General features: G+C 38.0%; 1 protein-coding gene across 1 annotated transcript in view; it reads left to right on the forward strand.

Annotated features, from left to right (window-relative positions):
* The window catches only part of LOC106667679 (lipase 3-like), a 21,025-nt gene extending 2,363 nt beyond the window's left edge, over positions 1-18,662 (forward strand). Inside the window, exons 2-8 of the mRNA XM_014395765.2 lie at positions 16,688-16,886; positions 16,943-17,057; positions 17,113-17,350; positions 17,404-17,562; positions 17,635-17,719; positions 17,772-17,914; positions 17,974-18,662. Of these exons, the coding sequence (XP_014251251.1) occupies positions 16,688-16,886; positions 16,943-17,057; positions 17,113-17,350; positions 17,404-17,562; positions 17,635-17,719; positions 17,772-17,914; positions 17,974-18,123 (1,089 nt within the window). The 3' untranslated portion in view covers positions 18,124-18,662. The remainder of the gene's footprint in view (positions 1-16,687; positions 16,887-16,942; positions 17,058-17,112; positions 17,351-17,403; positions 17,563-17,634; positions 17,720-17,771; positions 17,915-17,973) is intronic.
* The last annotated feature ends 3 nt before the right edge of the window (positions 18,663-18,665 follow it).

Raw genomic sequence — 18,665 nt, forward strand, 5'->3', positions numbered from 1 at the left:
ACTGGAAAATGCATTTATTGACTTTATCAATTCTAAAAATTCTGAATTCTACTCAGACGGAATTAATAAGTTACCAACACGTTGGGAGAAATGTATTGAGAGTATGGGAAATTATTTTGATTAAAGAACATTGCTTTAAAGTAACTAGTTTCTTTTTTTTTGTTTAATACCAAAATCCTGCATTATTTTCCGGACAACCCAATAGTTTATGAATAAACAGACCCGTTCTCCATGACCATCCTTTGGCCAAGGAATTTCGATTTTACGTCAACTTATTTGTACCAACTTGACTGGTATTGTAATTATGTTGTTGGCCGACCGGTGGATGTGCGTCATACCAAGCTAATTCCACATTATTTTTAGATGTAATTCAGACCAGAACAAAACGGGTAGGAAATTAGTTTGTTTATCCGACTCGTCGATTTTTTTTAAATATCAAAAATCGTACTAATATACTCCAGGTAGGCAAGAATCTCAATTAGGAGGGAGTTTGCACACGTTAATTGGTGCAAAGAAGGCTCTAACTATGTAGTCCCACCGTTCATTATTTGGTCTTACTCGGCAGTAGGCACCAAGGCTACACAACAAATTAGGAAATAAAGAACAAAAAAAAACACAATTTGTAATTCTTCCGGAAAATATTAATTCCAAAAGGCCTTGTACATAAAACAAAATGATTGTCGTTGATGCTTAATTTAATCAGAGGATAGAATTAAACTTTAAAAATACCGGCAGTTAGGGAATGTTCTTATGAAATGAACAACCTAAATTTAATTTTATCTGAACAGTACGATTAATCTATCCAAAAAAAAGCAACAGTGCGCATTAGTATTATTTAAAATGCAACATTTCGCACAACCCATCCTGTAGAAACTACCTTTAATACCAATATCAAAACCAAACAAGTTCCCCTTATGGCACAATAAGCTTCCTTTTTATTTTATCCAAAAATCTTTGAACGTAATTATTGAAGCAATCGACGGAGTGAGTATCCTCTCTCCTTTACAACTTAAAATCCTCCCTCACAACTACTACCTCATCCTGAAATCCTTCTTTCTCGATGGTTTAAAAGTGATATTCGGTTTTTCACCATCATACCAATCCAGCGGGCGTTCCACAAGGTTATCATAGGTCCTCTCCTCTACACCAGGGCTTCCCTTTTTTTGTGGACACCTTTCACAGAACAAAATCGGCGGACTCCTCGCATTCAAGTATTTAAAATTAGATACTTATAGTATATGTAGTAAACAAAACTTTTATAAATTAGTCCATCCCTAATTAGGTGATGGTGAGGGATGTCTCTATGAAATGAAACATTAGATTGATATACTTAACTTTATTTACAAAATCCGGAGCACAAAAATCCAATTGGTCAGAACGGAATCTCTAGGTAGATAAAATTCGAGCCAAATTCAAATATAACAATTTATACATTAATGATTAATGAATTAATGGGAAGAGTGAGGTTGTTTTTAGCCTACACGATTTGGATATGTTGAGTTAAATTTTTGATAGCTGGAGCTGGATATCTAGTTCACCATCTAGACAGCTTCGGTATTTAGTTTTGTTGGCTGTACAAATACAAAATCCGGAATAGTTGTGGCAAATCGAAGAACACGTTTTGCTTTTTCAACGATCGGTAAGTTTTTGTTTTCCAGTCGGAGTAAATGGGGGTATCGGACTCAAAAGTAGATTTCAAGGTTTAGTCTGAAGTAACGTCTATCGAATTCGTATTCGCTTGACTTTGTCGACATTGAAAACGGTTTGACCACCCATTCATGGTCTTGCAGGATTGTATCTCGAGCTGTTGGGCGCTAGTGCTCAAAGGGCAACTTCAAACTTCGAAGATGTCCACATATTTCATCGATCAACTTGTCGTTCGAAAGCTCTAGTTTTTCTTTTAAAAAAAATTCATTTAACACTGGAAAACACTCCACCTCTTCCTTTTCAACAGGTTCAACCCAAAATTGGATTTTCTTTTGAAGGCGTGAACTTTGTCATTAGCATCGCAAGTTGTGATACTCTTCTCTTGCAAAGAAAAACTCATCTCATTCATTTTAAAGAAAATATCTGATAAATACTACAATACATATTGCCATCAATAGAATAAGACTTCAGAACGTAATTCCTGTAATCGTTAAAGTGCTTTCGGACAAGATAGCCACCTAACTTCTGTATGAACCTAGGTATGATAAATCCTTCCTAACTCGACACGCATTGTGAAAAGTTTTGATTTCAATGGGTGGGACTTGATATAATTAATAATTTGAACAGACTCATCCAATTTTTTTTATAAAGAGGCTGGTATTTGTTTCATAGGTAAAGCATGTCTGCGGAGAACCCAATGACTGCTGACGCAAAATCAAAACATTGGATGTCAGAACTCATTAGTTTTTAAATTTTATTCATTCTCTGTTTATTTTTGTAACTTTTACTAGTTCTCGACGTCACCCCAGTTAGGGCTTAGACCACAGTTTGGGAAGACCCGCTCTATACCATCTACCCTGCTGACATACCTTCACATCCAAACGCGGACGACACCACAGTCTTATCAACACTCTCCAATCCAATCCTTGCCACAAAAGCAATCAAACATCTCAACCTCATTACCGACTGGTGCACTCGGTGGCGGATCAGGTTAAACGAGCAAAACAGCCAAGTAACTTTGCACCAGTGTACACAAACAAGGTAATACCAAGTTCGTCTCTGTGGGCTTTATTTAGATAGCAGACTCACGTCCGCACATACAAATTTAAAGCTACAAGAACTTAACAAAAGATATGGATTACTCAGACACCTACTAGGGCCAAAATCAACACGAAGCAATAACAAACTAACAAACTATGTCCAAACCACCGAACATCCAATGAATTCAATCCTTTCAATCTAAAGCCCTCCGCCGTATCTTCTACGCCACCAATCAAATGAACCATAAAGACCTTAAAATCCCATTGAAGAATCTGAACCGAACACGCTTCCTCATTTACCACTCCAAACCATTCCTCGACTCCAACCCACCAGCCCAAACTCTTCCTCAAGGCCCCATACTTACAACCCTCCACGTAGTTTAAAACAAGGAAGGACCTTGTTACGAATCTTATCCCTCTAGTTCCAGCCCTGCCTGATTTCTCTCCCCTCTGCCTCTTTGTCGGACAGGCCTGTCAGATTTCTATGCAACTATACATTTTACTCAATGTATATGATACAGATAGCAATAAATAAAAAAAATTAAAGCCAAAAATTTGCAGCATTACTGACACGAATTTAAATTTATATTCTATAGGTAATATACTGATCATTGTTTTATTCATCTAATCTAATATCTGCGATATACCAGCACCAGTCTTATTAAGTGTTAAAAAAGCCCAAACTTTCTTGGGAACGTTCTCTTATGTCATGTACCTTATGTAACTCCAAACGTTAGGCGGAAGAGAAAAAACAAACCGGAAAAACGTATTAATTGATTACAATCATCATGCATATCTTTTCTCTCAACGATTTCTATATAAATGTTTCTCTTAGAAACAAAATAATAATAATAACGATCTATTTCAGTACTGCTTGATTACACTTGGAAACTTTCACTCATCTCTACGAATTTACTGTTGAAAAATAAGTTGTTAACGGTGGTTAAAGTCCCGTTCTCACACGGAATCTTCCAAAGTCGATTAAGCTTAATTATTAATAATAATAACACATTAGCAATAACACATGTTCATTATTGCTCAAACAATATTTGCCAATACGTAAAAAGCATTTGCTTAGCAAGCAAAATATATTTCATTGTCTGTGTGGTAGGACGAGTCATACATATTATAAACGTGATTATTCAGAAATCGTGAGATGCGGTCTGGTGTGATGTAGGTTTCAGAAAAACATTTTCTTTATCGTGCCAACGTTTCGATCTTTATTGAGATCATCTTCANCTGTCTCTCTCTCTCAGGTCCTTTCCCCACACTCCCTCCCTCCGGCTCTTTTTATCTCTCTCTCTCTCTCTCACTCTCTCTATCTTCCTCTCTGTCTCTCTCTCAGGTCCTTTCCCCACACTCCCTCCCTCTCTCACACTCCCTCTGGCTCTTTTTATCTCTATCTTTCCCTCACTCTCCCAGGCTCTTCCGCTACCCTCCCTCCATTTCTCACACTCCCTCTAGCTGTTTTTATCTTACCCCACTCTCTCTCACTCTCACACTCCTTCTGGCTCTTTTTATCTCTTTCTCCCTCTCTCTCACTCTCTCTCTTTCCCTCTCTCTCTTTGGCTGTTTCCCCTCCCTATCTCACACTCTCTCTCTCTCTGGCTCCTTCCATCTCTCTCATTCTTTCTCGCGCTCTCTCTCCCTCACTCTTTCCTTCACCCTCCCTCTCTCACATTCCCTCTGGCTCTTTATCTTTTTATCTCTCTCTCTCTTACTCTCTCTATCTTCTTCTCTGTCTATCTCTCTCTCCCTCTCTCTCTCTTTTTTCTTTATATCCATCCATCCCTCACTCCTTCAAATTCTGTATTGAAAAATGTTTTCTTCGATAACACTGAAACCTGGTTTGTTCAACAAATCTAGTTTTAATTTTGTTTATAACGAAGTTTATTAGTACTTTCTGTATATATAAAAGATATAAAATCTACTTGTATGCTTTTATTTTTGTTTAAATTTTATTAGGTGTAGCGTAACTATGGTTTGCAGTCAGAGCATTCCTGTTTGGCAGGAAGAAAGAATTTGTTAGTAATTTTATTGGGTTTTGTAGTTTTAAATAGTTAACGTTTGACTTTTTAAGAGTTTTTATTTTCAGTTGAAATGATTGAAATATCCTAATTTTGAAAGCAGCATTCATGTTAGGTTGAATAATTTTTCCAAAACACATCATCATCATAAACTTGTTTATCACTAATGAACTAAACTGATATAATTGTTATAAATGCCGAGACCTTCTAAGCCAGAGGACGCTTCCTACTTCCAAAAAGCAGAAAACCTTTCCAGACTTAGCCGTGTAAACCGGAAACCGGAGGATTCAAGGATGCTCATTTCCTTGTGACCGTCAACAAATTATAATTCCAACACGTTAATCGGCGTGGATGTCGTATTTTTTAAAAATATCTTCTTTTTATTTAGTGGAGCAAGGTCCGAAAAATGGGCGCCGCATTTCCTTCGGTCTAACGTCATTGCGTGGGTACTTAGCATATCGCGATAATCGAGGTTGTTCCCTCCAATCCGTCTTGTTTACAGGCCAAACAGAACTTATTCTACAAAATCTAGACAGTAGTCGAATAAGGATAATGGATTTCATCACAGTTCAAGGATTGGCTGTTTTTTAAAAATAGTTTTAGCCCTTGACATGCACTCAATTTGTGTGGGCTTTCTAAGCTCAAGTTTGATGTCTTACAACTGTGTACCCCAACCTAGACTTTCTGGAAAACGAAATCCAATAACAACTGCCAACCAGTATCTTCATTTAAATCATAGACTAAGAACTATGCATTTACTGCAAATTGTATAAAACAATTGCCTTCTCCCTGGAAAAATGCTATTCACGTGACTCTGGCATGCACTTCGGTCCCAAATTGGGCTTAATTTATCCCTTAGATAACAATTTAGTTGATTGTCTTGCTTTGCCATCGCCACTTATCGTGTAATTTTGTTCTCTATTGCAATAAAAAAATTTCATAGCGCTTAAGCGTCGCGGCACGTTGAAAATTAACTGGTAGATGAGTAAAAAATACAAACATTGGCTTTCAATTGTTATAAATTATAATTAACTCCATTCCGACTTGGCTTTAAGACCTTGAAAATAAGATTATTCCTTTTTCTTTTATGTTAGATTACCTTGGTATTATTCGATTTCACAAGATGTAAATAAAAAAATAATGTAACTATTCCCCTGGAGTCCATTTTTGATAAATACTATTTACGTGATTGAGTCATGCTCTTCGGACACAAATTGAGGGTAATTTGCACTGAAGAGGTCAATCTGATCCGAAGAGGACAGAGCGAAAGGGGCCGGACCCAGAAGAGACAGTTCTTTTAAAATTTGATAGCTACAATCCTGGTCTGCCCTACCCACGATGAAGCGTCAAGTACATTATAATATTCTTTCTTGAGATCTTTGGGGTTTTAAATATGTACTTCGGGCTTTTCTTATCATCGTCTGCCTATTCTCGCTGATTTTTGTTGGTTCAGAACGTTCGGCATTTCGCCATCCTCAGTTTGGGTTATTTTTGTGTGCGGGGACTGTGTAGGTTTTAATGTCGGTGTGTTTGAAAGATTTATTCGGGGTCTTTTTGATAGTTCTAGTCGGTTTTGTGATATTCGGTGCTTTTTCTTTTTAATCTGTGTGGTGAGTTAATTTGTACTTTTTTTACTCATATATCAGTTACTTTCCAAAGTGCCGCGACGATTAAGCGATATGAAATTTTTTTATTGCAATCCAGTCCCCAAAGAACCAAATTGGCGATCGCAAAGCAAGACAATCAACTAAATTGTTATCTAAGGGACAAATTAAGCTTGGCCAGCCCCTACTCACGCCCTCCAAGTCCTTGCTTCCGCTGCACCAATAGACATTATCCTCCACAGTAGAATTGCAATCCGGCAGCTAAGAGATGGAAAGGAGCCAACAGTGGTAAATTTGGATGCGTCAGATAGGGAAAGGCTACGAACTGCACTTAGAAAGCAGATCCGGGAGATCCTTACAGTTTGGATAGACAACTTGTGGCAGAAAATATGGGGCAGAAGCACCAAGGGAAGGTTAACCCACGAGTTTCTACCCAGTATTGAGGACCGAGCAAGAGCAAAGTGGTTTCAACCAGATTTCTGGATCACACAAATAATGACAGGTCACGGAAATTTCAACGCTTACTTGCACCGATTCCGTAGAGCTAACAGTCCACTGTGTCCCGACTGCGGAGTTGATGACAGTGTCCAACACAGACTATTCAACTGCCCCCTCCTTGAGAGTGTGAGGGAACCACTAAAGCTCCTCTTCCGCCACACTTGGCCACCGACCCTCAACGAACTGGTTAAAGAAAAGAGGACGTTTGAGGACCTCAAGCCTGTTAGCCGAGCTATAGTGAATAAAGTACCTGACTAGTTTTTTCTTTCTTTCTTTTTTCTTATTTTTCTACCTATGATAAGTTACTTGTTTGATCTTAGCGTTTCCATGAACTTTTAATTCCGGGCTGGTTACTCCTTGTACCCATAATTGTTATTTATTTATTAAAATATTGTATTTATTAGAAAGTGTATTCAAAAGGATTAACCAGTAAGGGGGAGACCTATTAGATTAGATAAATTAATAATAAGATAAATATTTCCCTTCTTCCTTGGATCTTTCTTTCAGGGGAAGGTCGAAGGAAGACGTTAAGCACAATAAGATCCCCTAAACTTGCATACCATTTGAATTAGTTTAGTGGCCGTGGTCCGCCGGTATGGGGTCTCCCTTAGGTACGGCGGGGAGGTGGATGGTAAATTAAAAAAAAGCCTGGCCAGCCCTTTCTGCCTTACTTGAACCCCATGCAACATGTATGTGATAACCTCAAAAGACGACTTAGAACACGTCCATCACTTCCTGATAACTCAACGTTCTTGGAAGGACTCTTCGTGAAGAATTGGTTAACCTCCTGCAAGAGATATTTCCAGGATTATTGATGGTAGAAAGTATGTCGAGGCGTCTTCGAGATGTGATTAAAGCAAGAGGAGGAAATACACGATATTGAAATGTTAATTGAAAATCCAAAACAAATGTGTAGAGATTAGTGACCGTTAATCGATAGTTATTCAGATATCGTGAGATGCGGTCGGGTGTGATGTAGGTTTCAGAAAAACATTTTCTTTATCTTGCCAACGTTTCGATCTTTTACTGAGATCATCTTCAGGGCTCAAAGTGTTTGTGTTCTGTGTAATTGTGCCATCCTTGCGTGTCGTGTTGAGAGTGCCCACGTGAAACGTTGGCACGATAAAGAAAATGTTTTTCTGAAACCTACATCACACCCGACCGCATCTCACGATATCCAAAACAAATTTTATCCGTCCGCCTTTTTTATTATTATTATATTTTATTTTTCATTTTCCTTAACAATTTACTTTTTTTTTGTTTACTTTTTCAGACAAAGACTCAATTATTAAATGTGTGGTGATTAGTGACCGTTAATCGATAATTATTCAGAAATCGTGAGATGCGGTCGGGTGTGATGTAGGTTTCAGAAAAACATTTTGAGCCCTGAAGATGATCTCAATAAAGATCGAAACGTGGCACAATAAAGAAAATGTTTTTCTGAAACCTACACCTCATCAGACCGCATCTCACGATTTCTGAATAATTATCAATTATTAAACGTTAAAAAACGTGAAACTTTGATTAATATCTAAAAATATATACAAAACATGTTTTATTTTTATTACAAGTGGGTGGAATTTTTGCCTGTCAATGTATTTCAGAAATCAGACCAATAGAAGAAATCTCAAAATTTATCCCATGCTTAGGTGCAATTCTGTTGGTTTAATCAGGCTCTTTTTCTAAGTTCATGTTCACCCAAGACGTTTCACGTTCATAACTGGATAGTTTATGATTAGAAAAAGAAAAGGGTCCGGATTGAGTAAGTCTTGTTTAAACATCCAAAGGCGGAAGTATTTAAGAACTAATCACACTACCGCAAATAATCTAAAATTCTTAGTAAGAGACCTTCGGTTTTTAATATCTCTCCGGTGAATAAAAAAAAAGTTGCGGTTTGATTCGTTTATTATGGTGGAAAACTGACGATAAACATCCGTTGTGGTCACAATCTAGCAAAATTGGCCCTTTTCTTAGACGTCGAACATAATAAAAACTGCACAATTTCTATTGGACGATTTCACATGCCAGTTGCCAAATTCTTATGAGCCAGGAATCATTAATCAGTCGGGATTGTTGTGCCAAATGACAACGTGTATCATCCGTAGTCGAAAGCGATAACATCCATTGTTTCCATTTTATGTACCAATGCCATTGTTCGAAAGGTAGACTCTATTAGTTCGGGCCTCGTCCTGAGAATTAAGTCCACCTTGTAGCCCATACCACATCAAGGATTGTCTAATAAATTCCTGACAAATTGGTCGCGTTTATTCTCTGCTAAATATTACAGACTTTATGGATAGAAAAAGAAGAAAGAAGGTTTAATTAAAAGTCACAAATTTATTACATTTTTGTTCATGTTGGTCATTTTGCATTATTCTAGACGATGATAATGGCTTGACTCTTGCTTCAGTTCAAAATTCCGGAAGTTGGTTCATCATTATCCTTATTTTATGAGACTGTTCCTTGCTACTAAAAGCAATTACAAAGAACCGCATTGTCTGAAGAGAAGGAAAACACGTTAGATATATGATAGTATCTGTTCATTTTACAGTTATTAATTTGTAAGCATTGTTATCATATATGTTAATTAGAGGGTTGATAATGCAATATACTTTATCTGATCTGATTGCAAGGTGAAACATAGGAGGTGCAGTCGAACCTCGTAAGGTGGCGAAATCATTGATTACAAAAATCATAAAATCACAAAAAACAGCAAGTCTAGAAAGGATAAAAATGAGACGACCCAGATAAAACAGCGGGAGCAAGGCCGACAAAACGACCGAGTCTTGTTTCACAAAAACAGCGAGATAAGCCAAACAAAACCACCGGTACAAAAATAATAAACCAAGGAGCCAAGGTTGACAAAATCACTCAGGGCAGAGAAAAACCACTGAAACAGGCAAAGGAAATCTAGGTTCACAAAATTAACAAGATGGCGGACAAATCCACCGAGACTGTTGGCAAAAGACTACCCACAAAACCAGCGAGATATTTAAGTCAGACAAAGCCGACGAAAAAGGGAGAGAAAATTCTACCAGATATTGCAGTCAAAAACACCGAGACCAAAAAGGAACAAACCACCAAAACAAGGTACACGAAAACAACTAACACAGTGCAAAAAAAAAAACACCCAGGGAGGGTAAACAAAACCACCGAGACATGATTGCCATAAAACCACTGAGACTGGATTGGCAAACCTAGCAATATGTCAGACAAAACCACCCAGAACGGACAGCCAAAGTAACGGGGACTATAACAAAACACGCGAGATAAGGCAGACAAAAAGACAATCTAGGGTAAAAAAATCCGCGAGATAAGGGTGCGAAAACTACTGAGACAAAAAGAAATAAACCACCGATATAACGTAGACATAAAACCCAGACACTCGAAGAAAAACCACCCAGACAAACAACTAAGACTAGGTTCACAAATCCAGCAAGTCAAGCAGGCAAAACTACTGAGATAGGACAAATAAAAGGGGCTAAAAGCAGACAAAATCTACTGACAACGAGACAGGGCAAGGTAAAACATCGATACAAGGCAGGCAAAAACCACTGAGACAGGGCAGAGAAAAAGCACCATAACTAGAAAGACAAAAGCCACCGGCACAGGTCAAACAAAACCAATGACAGGGCAATCAAAACTATCATGATAAGGAAGACCAAAACCATAGAAACAATACAGAGAAAAACTCCATAACTTCGGAGACAACAGCCACCATAATAAGGAAGATAAAAATCACCGGCACAGGACAAATAAAACCAATGACAAGGCAGACAAACCACTGAGACAGGACATACAAAACTATCATGACAAGGAAGACCAAAACCACAGAGACAGGGCAGAGAAAAAGCACCATAACTAAGAAGACAAAAGCCACCGGCACAGGGCAGACAAAACCAATGACAGGGCAGACAAATCACTGAGATAGGACAAACAAAACTATCATGACAAGGAAGACCAAAACCACTGAAACAACGCAGAGAAAAAGCTCCATAAGTACGGAGACAACAGCCACCATAATAAGGAAAACAAAAATCACCGGCACAGGACAAATAAAATCAATGACAAGGCAGACAAATCACTGAGATAGGACATTAAAAAACTATCATGACAAGGAAGACCAAAACCTCAGAGACAGGGCAGAGGAAAAGCTCCATAACTAGGAAGAAAAAAGCCGCCGGCACAGGACAAACAAAACCAATGACAGAGCAGAAAAACCACTGAGACAGGACATACAAAACTATAATGACAAGGAAGACAAAACCGCTGAAACAGGGCAGAGAAAAAGCACATTAACTAGGAAGACAAAAGCCACCGGCAAGGACAAACAAAACCAATGACAGGGCAGACAAATCACTGAGATAGGGCATAAAAAACTATCATGTCAAGGAAGACCAAAACCACGGAAACAGGGCAGAGAAGAAGCACTATAACTAGGGAGGCAAAAGCCACCATAAAAAGAAAGACAAAAATCACCAGCAAAGGACAAACAAAACCAATGACAAGGCAGGCAAAACCACTGAGGCTGGGCAGAACAAAAGCATCGACTCAAGGCAGATAAAACCACTAGACAGGACAAACAAAACACACCGAACAATATTGCCAAAACCAGTGAACCTAGTTCCATAAAACCAGCCAGAGGTGACAGACAAAACCATTGGGACTAAACATACCGAATAGGATCAAACATGGTCCTTTCAAAGTCATTTACTATTTATTATTCTAATCACTTCTTCGTAATGGGTATCCTACCCGATCCCTTTTGCCGCTTCTGCGAAATAAAAGTAGAAACGGCAAGGCACTACCTCGCAGAGTGTGTTAGGTATGCTAGCTCTAGATTTGAAATCTCTGAAGGAGAGGACATCACCAAATCACTCCCCGAGATAAAATGGTCCAAAATCTTGGGGTTTGTGAACAAGTCCAAGAGGTTTATGCAGGGCACGTGAACCGACCAAGTCCCGGATGGGAGTTTTAGGGATGGGGTATGAGTCTACCCAGGCATTCAACCCCTCGGGTCTTGGTCGCCCACCCTGCATAATATATATATTCTAATGATGGAATTAATTAAAATAAAATAATTGTAATAACTGCTGCCACTTTATTTTGCCGTATCGAGTATGTTAACCGAACAAAAGAACTTCTTTAACTTTTAATCCGTTTAAGATTGCAAAAGACCAAGGTTCTTTGTCTCGCTTTTTTGCCTTAACTGTCTACCGATTCAATCTAACGGTGGGGAAAGCGAGGATTCGCGATAAAGGGAATCCCTGATTAAAAAGATGATTCACACAACGTGCAACTAACTGGTTTCCGAATTATCAAGGATAGGCTTTTTTCAGAAGGTAAACTAGAAGGTGAAAATTATGGGGGTTTGTTTGTACGGTCAGGAAATTTCCATACCTTAAAATACATCGGCTAATTTTAGACCGCATTTTATTTTGAACAACATCAAAAGCTTCAATGATTAAAGATGCATGGTTGGATTTATAAGTATTCTAAGGAACCACTGTCTATTTATTATTGGATATCCATACTCTTTCATTAAAAACAAAGTTTAATGGCATGGCTGATTTGGATGCTACAAAAATACGAAAAGAACAATATACATTTGTTCGTTGTTGGAATTTTGATAAGGTATAACATATATAACAACGTGGAACTTGGACTTTTGGATATTAAATAAATAAAACTAGCCAGACAAAATTTAATTTACAGTCTTGCCTTGTCCTTATAAAGTCAGTCAGGCCGCATGTTTGTATAACTTGGTCAAGTTCACGACAGTGCATTGGGTCTGCCTTGAGAATACAAACAGGAAATTGAACTGGAGTAGATCATGGCCTATTTTTTTCTTCCTCCAAAACAACCAGCTATTAATTTATTTTTAATTCGCAAATATTTGAAATTTTGTACGTAGACGTACATTATTTGTTATGTTAAATTCGCTTGTATTTTCGAAATTGGCTGAATTCGGGCATATTCGTCTGATTTGATCGTCGTCTGATTTGACGTCAACGAAATTAAATTTTTCCATCACACACATGAATAATAGTAATGTAGTAGCCTGAAAAACGGCTAGGAGTTATAATTAAAAATAATAAATACATCATAGATTTATTGATCATAATGTAAGCTTTCTCGTAAGGTTGTGTGATGGTATGGTACTGTGTAATAAAACTTTTGTTTAACTAAGGTTTAAACTTTAATAGTTTGTTAGTTCTTTATAATAATTATGTAAACAGCGCTAATTAAATGTAGAGCATTTCCCGTAAAACAGAAGTTATATGGATAAACTACCCCGACATAATTATAGGCCTCCCCCAATTTTGTTAGTTATTATTTTTATGCAATTTAAAATGTATCAAAATGTTTGTTTACGGATTAAGCAGAAAGAAATTTTGCACGTGGCACAAGTATAGACCACTCTCACTATTTATTGAAATCTCTCGCTTGTGTTATGTTAATTATGTTGTGTTTTACCCAGTTGGTAGTTAATTACCCAATATTATTTGACTTTTTTACTTATACCACCTGAGAAAGTGTTATAGGAGAGAAGGCGTTTATTAACGCGTTCCTAGATAAAAATTTCATAGTTTCAAAACTTGGAGGGAGGAAGGAGGAAAGAGCCTGAGAGAGAGAGTGAGGGGAGGGGGAGAGAGAGAGAGAGAGAGAGAGAGACGGATGGATGGAGGGATGAATGGAGGATTGGAGGGATGGATGGATGATTCGATGATTGGATGATTGAATCGATGGTGGATGATTGGATGGAGGGATGGATGAATGATAGGATGGATAGAGGATTGGATGGATGGATGGAGGATTGGATGGATGGATGGAGGATGGCTGATTCGATGGATGGATGGAAGATTCGATAATTAGATGATTGAATGGATGGTGGATGATTGGATGGAGGGATGGATGGATGATAGGATGGATGGCTGATTGGATGGATGGATGGATGATTGGATAGATGAATGGATGGATGGATGATTGGATGGAGGGATGGAAGATTCGATAATTAGATGATTGAATGGATGGTGGATGATTGGATGGAGGGATGGATGGATGATAGGATGGATGGCTGATTGGATGGATGGATGGATGATTGGATAGATGAATGGATGGATGGATGATTGGATGGAGGGATGGATGGATGGAGAATTGGATGGATGGATGGAGGATGGTTGAATGGATGGATGGATGGAAGATTGTTTGGCTGGATGGATGGATGATTGGATAGATGGATGGATGATTGGATGGATGGATGATTGGATGGAGGTATGGATGGATGGATGATAGGATGGATGGCTGATTGGATGGATGGATGGATGATTGGATAGATGAATGGATGGATGGATGATTGGATGGAGGGATGGATGGATGGAGAATTGGATGGATGGATGGAGGATGGTTGATTGGATAGATGGATGGATGATTGGATGGATGGATGATTGGATGGAGGTATGGATGGATGGATGATTGGATGGAGGGATGGATGGATGGATGATTGTAGGAGGGATGGATGGATGATTCGATGATTGGATGATTGAATCGATGGTGGATGATTGAATCGATGGTGGATGATTGGATGGAGGGATGGATGAATGATAGGATGGATGAAGGATTGTTTGGCTGGATGGATGGAGGATTGGATGGATGGATGGAGGATGGCTGATTGGATGGATGGATGGATGGAGAGATGGATGGATGATTCGATGATTGGATGATTGAATCGATGGTGGATCATTGGATGGAGGGATGGATGAATGATTGGAAGGATGGATGATTGGACGATTGGATGGATAGATGGATAGATGAATGATTGGATTGAGGGATGAATAGATGGTTTGTGTGTGTGTGTGAGAGAGAGAGAGAAAGAGAAAGAAAGAGAGAGAGAGAGAGAGAGAGAGAGAGAAAGAGAGTGAGAGAGTGAGTGAGAGAGAGAGAGAGAGAGAGAGAGAGAGAGAGCTTGTTTCAAAAATCTTCAAAAAATTCATGTAGAAACAGGTTGAAAATCATTTACAGTAATGAAAATCGGTTTAATTTGGATGGTCCTGATGGATTTCATTATAATTTTCATGATCTTCGGTAGGAAAAAATATTTTAAGCAAACGTCAAATGGGTGGAGGCGGTGTCCGGGCTGGGATAGGGTGCTATTGAAAATATAAGTAGAAATTTTGTTCTGCAAAAATGTACTAAAAAACCAATATATTGAAATAATAGTTCACATTTTCAAGACGAAAGTACATCTTCCTGCATGAAAACAAAAAAATTTTCAGCTTTGCTCTGCCCAGCCAATTCACCAATTGATAAATGTTGGCGAATGCTTAGCCGTGCTGTTTATGCACAAGGTAAGCTGTTCAATTGAGGAGCTCAAGGATTGCATCTTAGAAAAGTGGGACAACATCCGACAAAAGTTTACGACATTTTTTTACACCTACTCCAAAATTAAGTTTAGGAAAGAAATTTGGATTAAAAAAAAAAATTCAAAGGAAGTTTTGGATCCTACAACTACTACCCCTAAACTTTTGTTGCGTTGGATTTTTTGTTATTTACTCAATAAAATTTGTTACCACAAAGCTGATTATTGCTCGTTATTTAAAATTTTAGACAAACTAAATTAATTATATTAACAATTATTGAAAAATATGCGGCCTATAATTTTGTCCGGGGGGGGGGGTTAAATTATTTTTGACTGGATTTCATGGTAGAGGAGAATATATTTTTTTTAAATTCCAAATTTGTCGTTACCACTAAATAAATATTACGGTCAAAATATAGTAGAAAATCGACGTCCGCAATAAATGCCAAGCGGATTCTAGTCAAGGCCGAGGTCGAAGTTCGAGGTGGAAGTCGGATTACAAATTCATATGGCTTTAAGTCCATTTTGATGGGTCCGGAAGTTTGTAAATCTGATTCAAAAGTTCCTTGGTTGACGAAAAACCCAAAAAGTTCTCACCGCGGTCAAATTTACGACACGAGCCTTGACATATGCAAAAATGATCGTTAAAAATAAAATATGCTCTTTCTATTCACGACATGTGGAGGCTGACGACATATTTTACTGGTGTACTTTGCTGAGAAGATATAAAAGTCTAATAAAATTCTTAAATAGAATGTATATTTATTGTTCAAAAGTTAAAATATTTCACTTAGAAAATCACCCAAAATCGGCTCAAGTTATAAATTTATTCATCAGTTACTGTAGTTTGCTTTCATTAAACTCAACGATAACCATCTACGGTGCTATTTAAACAAAGCCTCATTCCATTGTTTTCTCGAGCTTCCCTCGAGTAAAGGAATTTGCTTAAAAATAAAATAATCCTTAATTTAATGGACTTCACTGGTTTTCATCAAATCGTGTTGGGAATTTCACTATAAAACGTTTTATTTTTTAAACAGGGTTTAACAGCTTAAACATAAAATATCGATTAACATGTACCGAGTTTCAAGGATTTTTGGCCAGTGAATTCCTCAGCATTTCATTTAATTCTTATTTTTCAGGCGCTATTTTTATCTTTAATTCATAAAGGACTCAATGAATTTTCCATTACCTCGGGGAATTTTTATGCTTTATGAATGTGAACAATGTATCCGATGCACTTTTGCAATGGTCGGTAAGTAATATGTTAGGCTGAATCATCACCTCGATCTATGTGGAACAAGGGCAATGTGCATTGAGGCCTTTGAAAGCGCAAAAGCGTAAAGAAGAGGTATTGTGGTATTAATCGAGAGTGGCAATGCCGGTGCAAGGATGAAAAACCTGAACATAATTAAAATTAGATGTTACAAGAGATTGGTTGTAAAAGTGTAGGGTTTTATTTGTTTTTTTAAAAGACTTTTCAATAGTTTTATACTCAGCGTCTTGCTCCAGATTCAACTCATTACGAAATACGGTTATCCGGCAGAGAGCCACAAGGTAATGACTGAAGACGGCTACTACCTCACGATGCATAGGATACCTTACGGTCGAAAGGCCAACGCAAAGACCAAACGTCCCGTTGTCTTCCTTCAGCACTGTATCATGTGCAGCTCCGCCGTATTCGTCCTGACCGGCCCTGGGAAGGGTCTCGGTAAATATATATACAGGTTTAGACTGAAAACATTTCTGTAACTTTGCGTCTTCTAGGTTTCATCCTGGCCGACAAGGGTTACGACGTCTGGATGGGCAACGCTAGAGGTACAAAGTATTCAAAAGGACATCGCAATCGTCACATGAGAAGCGCCAGATACTGGGAATTTAGGTCTGTCTTCGCCCGTATATTAAAAAAAATGTACTTATTATTTGGACATTTTCAGCTGGCACGAAATGGGAGTGTACGATCTCCCTGCGGAAATAGACTACGTGATCAGCCATACCAACCAGTCCAAAATCTTTTATACCGGTCACTCCATGGGTACGACTATGATGTTCGTCCTCTTATCCGAGAAACCAGAATACAATTCTAAAATCAGATTGTTCGTCGCTCTATCTCCGGTGGCGTACATGTCGCACATGAGGAGCTTGGTCTTCAGGATCGTCTACGGCCCTCTAGCTGTACGTATAAAATTCTCTGGGCTTAACGCATCCGCTGACTATTTGAATTTCAGTCCTTGATGAAAACCTTCGGCTTTCAAGAGTTCGTCCCTCACAACGGTATCATCTCGGTCATGTCGAGGATCATGTGCGAGAACAAGGCGATGTCTTCCCTAATCTGCACAAACGCGATGTTCCTCATTTCCGGTTACGACTCCGAACAAATGAACGTGGTATGTTCTTCAACATTTTTAAATTCAAATACTATTAAAAAAAAAAAAATTAGAAAGACCGTAACATTGCAGACTATGCTCCCTGTAATCGTGGGCCACATCCCGGCGGGAACTTCTATCTCCAGTTTGGTCCACTACGGGCAAAACATGATCAATGGTAAGCCGACATTTAAACAGTGACGAAATTGAAACTATACCCATTATTTCAGGCGATTTCAGGAAATTCGATGTAGGAAAGACCATGAACAGAAGACGGTACGGTTCCGCTGTTCCTCCTAGCTATAACATTTCGAAGATCACGGCCCCTGTAGCTTTCTACAGGGGGAACAACGATTGGCTTTCCGATCCTGTGGTATGCACTTCAGTCAAAACAAAACGTGCCGTCTTTCTCACCTTTCTTTTCTTTTCCAGGACGTACAGAGGCTCAGCGACCAGATACCGAATTTGGTACATAATTACAACGTCCCCCTGCCCGCCTTCAACCACATGGATTTCCTTTTTGCTAAAGATGCCTATAAATTGCTCTACAAAAACGTCTTAGAAATTTTGAAAAAATTTTGATTTAGCATTTGTACAAATTTTGAAAAAAAAAATTCTATTTAACGAGATTGTGATCTCTGGCTGTGATTATTATATATTGACGCGTTATAGCGTGTTTAAAAAAAATATTATTATTAAATATTATTATTTAGTGATTCCTAGTGTACTTTTATTTCACGCCAATCAGAAATTGAAAAAATTTATTTTTACTCTCATTTTTAAACCATTTTCTGAAGACCTGATTTAAAAAAAAAAAAATCCATTTAATCATAGCCATTAAGATATTTATTTTACAAAATCATAAGCCAACGTATAAAACCAAAATAGTTGTGTAGTGAAATGAAAGTAGATTTTGGAGAAATTATGTTCATGTTTGTCGTACTTTCATACTTTTATTTAAAACTTATATGTGTACTGTATGTGTGTGTGATTTTGGACTTAAATCCTTACTTGACTGCTTGATTTGCGAATTTAGTATGATGAGGTTTTTTGTATAATAAGTGAAAATGTTTAAAATTACCAGGTCTTTTTATTTTAATGTAACAGACATCTCCTCAGTAATT

This window comes from Cimex lectularius, unplaced genomic scaffold, assembly GCF_000648675.2.
Source record: "Cimex lectularius strain Harlan isolate CLEC.00 unplaced genomic scaffold, Clec_2.1 scaffold200, whole genome shotgun sequence".
Taxonomy (NCBI): domain Eukaryota; kingdom Metazoa; phylum Arthropoda; class Insecta; order Hemiptera; family Cimicidae; genus Cimex; species Cimex lectularius.